General features: G+C 46.0%; 1 gene segment (V, D, J or C); it reads left to right on the forward strand.

The window, feature by feature from the left end:
• Window positions 1-4,715: 4,715 nt before the first annotated feature.
• On the forward strand, window positions 4,716-5,616 carry LOC136326484 (T cell receptor beta variable 19-like). The segment is given in 2 exon segments: window positions 4,716-5,005; window positions 5,175-5,616. Coding segments are annotated over 2 exon segments (432 nt in total).
• Window positions 5,617-6,102: the final 486 nt, after the last annotated feature.

Below are 6,102 nucleotides of genomic sequence, written 5' to 3' on the forward strand. Positions count from 1 at the left end.
GAAAAGGAGGACAATCATAAATTGAAGAAAACAATTTCGTAAGTGAAAGAAACATTTTATTCATTGCAACAATAATACATTATAATATGATAAATGCATAATAAAAACATTTGTAATATTTTATATTGAAATTATGATTACAAACCTATTAATTTTTTATAGTAATTGTAAAAAAAGTACTCATTTAGATACAAATACGTCACATCACATGCAATGGATTAACTCTGCATCAATCGAATACGGACAGTTACAAGTTAGTCTTTTAATATCAAAATCATGAGATTTTGCTCCTCATTACCCCATTTGATCTAGCAAAGTCTAGAGGGAGGTTTGCTTTGGAGCATGCAGTAATGAATAGGAGAGAGTAAAGATGGTTGGCACCGCATCTGACCTTATCTGACCCCTTTGACTGGGTTTGAGCCTGCAGACAGAAGGCTCGTACCCAGCCAAAAGCTGATGGAACCCTTCACAAGGTGCTCGGTTAGACTGCACACGAGCAGAGTGCCTTTGAAACCTAAGCAGTGAGCTCACCTCCAACATGGCCCTGGTAGCCTGAGGATTAGTGGCTCTAACCGCATCCAGGAAAAGTCCCTTTGGGCTACGCGTGGGTGCCCGATGATGACATTTTCATCAGAAGCATTTGTGAGTAATTTGGAGCATCTCCAGGAAAAATAGCTCCAAGCGTGGACGGCAGCTGCATTTTGATTGAAGTATACATTTGGTGAAGCCTACTGAATTCTCCCCAAAATCATGAGAGCCTTTGAGGGAGGCCTCAGGATCCTGCTGTTAATAAGCCAAGGCCTTGGGCCATTACTCAGATCATGTCACTAAAGGTTAACATGATCTTATTTATTACCCAGAGACTGGAGGGTTCTAGATGTACAAGTTACACCTCCTCCAGGGGGCCTGTCCATGCTCATGGGTGGGGGGGGGACTGTGCCTTGTTCCCCTTTAAATCTTCTTTTCACTCTGCCTAGAACAAGTTGGTGTCCATATTATTTTATTTTCCATTTATTGATTTTAGAGAGAGAAAGAGACAGAGAGAGAAACATCAATTTTTCGTTCCACTTATTTATGCATTCATTGGTTGATTCTTGTGTGTGCCCTGACCAGGCAGTGAACCCGTAAACCTTGGTACATTGGGACAGTGCTCTAAACAACTGAGCTATTCAGCCAGAGCTCACGTGATTTTATTTGATGCCACAGGATAGGAGAGAAGAACAGAAGAATGAAAGGAAGGAAGATCCATAAAATATCAGTAACCCAGCCACGATTACAGAGAATACTACAGGAAGATATTGATAGATAGAATCAATGACATGAGGGGAGAGGGAGAGTTTGTACTTTTTCTCATGTTTGTTCTCTGAAACAGGTTATTATTTATTACATTAAACATGCAAACAGAATAGCAAGAGATGAGAAAAAATATATTATAAACCATAACATAAGGTTCTTCAAGATGCTGAAATGATTGCTTAGCTGAGATGAAGGTGGAAAGAAGGAAAGTGAGTCTGATCATTTCCTGCCTCTCATTTTCCCTCACCATCCTGGCCGCCAGGTCCCTGTAAACCCAGATGTCACATCTGGTAACTACCTCCACTCAGCAACATAAACAATGAAAATAAAATGGGCCAGATGAAAGGAGAATAAAGAAGCAAAAGTTAGACAACGTGGAGAGGGACGTGGCAAATATGAATCGTTCATAAACTAAGAACCAGGAATAAAGGTGCTCCTCTCTCCCAGCTTCCCCTGCGCAACAGAAGCCCCCATGCTAACACCTACTAAGCCAGGTTGTTTGTATAGTTAGGAAAACAAGATGTACCATTCAAGGAATGCACGAGATCGCTTCTGAAGAGAATAGGATTCACTGGGAATGGTGACGTCACAGGAAGACCCGCCTCCTGGGAGGCAGCTGTGAGGTCTGGCTCCTGGGCTGCCTGCCTGTCTCTCCCCTGGTGCCCAGCTCGGTGATGGGCGGCACACTCCGCTGCTGGGTGTTCATCTGGCTCCTGGGGGCAGGTGAGTGCAGGGATCAGCCTCATTGGGCTCCTTAGCTGTGTCCACAACACGCTCTGGACCTCCGTGTTGCCCAGAGATTTTCTGAAAAGTATTGGCATTTATATAAAACAAATGATTTGCATGATGGAGCAACTAGCAGAATTGATGTGAATTTTTAAATGAACACAGGAAATGTCAAGGCTATTTGGGCTTGCCTTGGACTATTTGCTTCATTGTAAGCTACAACCTTCCTCTGCGATGAGGACTCTGTCTCACCCATTTCTTCTCCTCTGAGGTCCCACCAGCGCCAGCGTCACCCAGAACCCAAGACACCTGGTCATGGCAAGAGGACAGGAGGCAACGCTGACATGCAACCCGGTGAAAGGCCACATTTATGTTTACTGGTATCGGCAGCTCCCAGAGGAAGGGCTGAAATTCATGATTTACCTCCAGGAAGCAGAAATTTTGGACAAGTCAGGGATGCCAGCAGAACGCTTTTCTGCTGAATTTCCCAAAGAGGGACCCAACGTCTTCAAGATCCAGGCGGTGGAGCTGGGCGACTCCGCAGTCTATTTCTGCACCAGCTTCTTATCCACACCAGTTCAGAGCCACAGCCTCAGAAACTCCCCCTGGCCCCGCCCCAGACAGACACAGGGGCAGCCCAGCTGGGGGAGGGGACAGGGTCTCTGCTAAGCTGACAAACCAGCTGGGAAGCATTGTGCCAAGAGAGTGTGGGAATGGGGGAGGGTGTAGAAAGTGCACAGACCCTCCCAGCCCGAGCTCAGGAACTGAGACTCAGTCACCCGCAGGAGGTAAAAATGTTTGTACACTCCACACGGTCTGTCGGGTTAAATATTTATTGACCAACAGTTCTCCTTCCTTCATTTCATACTCTATTTCAAGTTCACACTGCATGCTTTAAATAGAGAATTTTATTGAAAAAGCAAGGTAAGCAAGCAAAGGAAATGTTTTCTTCATTTTCATATAAGGAAGTATGGTGCCAGGGGTTTATTTTTCTTTCTCAAACAGAGAGAGAAAGAGAGAGAGAAGATAAAAACCCAGGTCTGTGTGACTCGGATGGTTGTGCTTTTTCTCCCACGGTGTACAGCCACTTACTCTTAATAGAACAATTCTGGTCATCCTGCCTGGGGCCCCAGCAGGTGTGTACAGATGTCAGAACTAAAACCTCCTGTGACAGGATATCCCAGTGATGGGGAAAATAGGGTTGGATACATTTGTCTGCAATTGAGGAGACAGGCCTATCCCCCAAATATTGCTCGTGAGAAACATATCTCAACTTTTTTGTTATCCCATTGAATTTTTTTTTAAATCTCACCACTCACGGTTGTTGGGTACCTAGAGAGATTGGTTCTTTCCCTGTGCTCGGATGAAAGCAGTCTCAGGAGCTCCAAAGGCAGACGGACGCAGAGTCACTGCAAGTACACTCAGACCAAGCACGTCCACCCTCACCGGGACGGGGCATAGACCTCGTGACTCTGCCACAGTTCCAGAGTTTGATTTTCTGAACTTATTTCACATCCTCGGGTCCCTCCCCTCTCTGCTCTAGAGGAGCAGGTGGATGTAAAACAAAAGAGACCATGAAATAAGAGGACTCATCCCCTCAGTCCCATGAAGATAACACATACTCAAGTGTCTGGACTTCACTAGACCGATGGGAAAAGATCCCATTAAACTGAGTACTGTATATTGTAAACTCCCCAACATCATGAAAATGAACAAAAGGAACATAAAATCCAGAGGGCAGAGGGAAACACCACCTTCCACTAGCTCCTCAGCTCCTCCAAAGAACAGTCACGTGTCAATAGAAAAATTTAAGCCTACACTCCAAACACATATATTCCAGCAAGCAGTTGAAGATAAGATGACCAACCTGACCAGAGATGCAAGAATTATGAACAGAAATGGGGAAAACAGGGAGAAACAACACCAACAACAAAAAAATCTTTTTGATTGAACTCAAGAAAGAAATGAAAGCCAAGGAACACACAACTGCAAGTTCTGATAGGGCACTGATGCAGAGAAACATCTAAGACAGTGGTAGTCAACCTGGTCCCTACCGCCCACTAGGGGGCGCTCCAGCTTTCATGGTGGGTGGTAGCGGAGCAAACAAAGTGTAAATAAAAAGATAGATTTAACTATAGTAAGTTGTTTTATAAAGATTTGTTCTGCCAAACAGCAAAAATTCGATATAAAGTACTTGGTAAGTAATTACTATTATATGTTTTAACTTGCTGTAACTCGGCTTTATAGATTTTATAAAGTAAAGTTACTTCCCTACTTTATAAATCATCATTACAGTGGAACCAGTGGGCAGTCAGAAAATTTTACTACCAACAGAGATACAAAAGTGGGCGGTAGGTATAAGAAGGTGGACTACCCGTGATCAAGAGAACAAGAATGATAAGAGGAAAACCAGCCACAGGGAGAAGGTTCTCGAATGAAACTGGGGTGTGAGGTGCAAATTCAGGATAGATCTAGAGCAGAGCAGTCTCCATGGTAACAATGGGATCAGAGATGAAGTCTATGTTCTTGTGTGACACACTGGAAGGTCTTCAGGGCTGCTGCAGTGATCAAATATTACCACAACTGGGAAGGTCAAAGCCAACGGGCCAATCAGAGTGAGACTCTCTGCTGGGTGCCCGCCCACTCAGCCAAGAGGACTCTAGAAAGTCCATTCCATCATGCAGGCCAGATGGAATGCAGAGTGTTGAGAGGGAGGCCCAAGAAGGTAGAGGGTGCAAATAATTTGGGTCTCAGCTCCGTCTCATCTGCAAAATTAGGGAGCCCATCTTGAAGATCTCCAGGATCCCTTTCCACTATCCATTCTAGCTTCTGACAACTTCCACACACAGAGCCAAGGGCTTCCCAGAGCTAAGTTCCTTGCCTCAGTTGTCATCCTGCAAGTGCATGGTGCCATAAGGGGACCCCCTTCCCACTATGAGCAACCAGGTCCTCTGCTGCATGGCCCTTTGTCTCCTGGGAGCAGGTGAGTCCTGGGTTCAGGAAGCAAATTCCCATCCGGAAGGGACCATGCTCCAGATCTAAGCCTCCCCGACCCCTGTAACAGCAGGAAATCCAAAGGCAGGTGAGTGCACGGTCATTTTAAGGGGGACCCTCATGGGCATGTCTCCATAGCCTTTCTCTTTCTCTCATAGGCACAGTGGATGGTGGAGTGATGCAGACCCCAAATTACATGCTCAGTGAGGAAGGACGAGAGGTGACCTTGGAATGTGAACAGGACTTTGATTATGACTCCATGTACTGGTACCGACAGGACCCAGGACAAGGTCTGAGACGGCTCTTCTTCTCCCAAGTTGTAAAAGATGTGCAGGCGGAAGACGCAGCTGCAGGCTACCGCGCCTCCCGGGAGAAGAAGGCATTCTTCCCTCTCACCGTGACATCAACCCAGAAGAACCAGACGGCGCTGTACCTCTGTGCTAGCAGTAGAGACACAGTGAAGCACGGCCACCTCCTCCCTGTGCATAAAGATGTCCCAAGCCCTGCTTTCCCACCAGGTGGCAGAGCTTTCCTGTGCTAAGTCCCCAGACTTGTCCCCTTTCTTTTACCTCCACGGGCCACCCAAAGTGGCTGCTGCTGTACCCTGAAAATTACACGGCACACCTGAGTTCACAAAGTACAGTTGCAGGCAGACAGGCAGAGCATGCCCAAGCCAGAGCTCTGGCTTTTATTGGGTTAGAGACTGGGGGCCTAGGGTTTCATGGGCTCACTCCATATTATTGAATTTAAAACTCAAGAACAGGAATTTGAAGCACAGGGAGAGAAAAAGCAAGTGGCCCAGAGTGGTCAGTTACTGAAACCAACCTAAGATCTCTAGAACAAAGGCGCCTGGAGGTGGGGGCAGGGGAGAGAGGGAAACAGCTTGCTGCCCGGCTCTTTATCTAGTCCCTGTGTCAGGGAATAGGTTTTTGGAGATGGCCTCCAGAAGTACAAATTTAAGCCAGGTATTTGCATTACAAAATAGAAAAACCAACAGTCAGAAGTTACACTAGGTAACTTTGAGGGTAGACACAGAAGTCAAGAACTGGCCATAATGCCATTTACCACACAAACATATGCCCCTTT

This window comes from Saccopteryx bilineata, chromosome 2 (assembly GCF_036850765.1).
Source record: "Saccopteryx bilineata isolate mSacBil1 chromosome 2, mSacBil1_pri_phased_curated, whole genome shotgun sequence".
NCBI lineage: Eukaryota > Metazoa > Chordata > Mammalia > Chiroptera > Emballonuridae > Saccopteryx > Saccopteryx bilineata.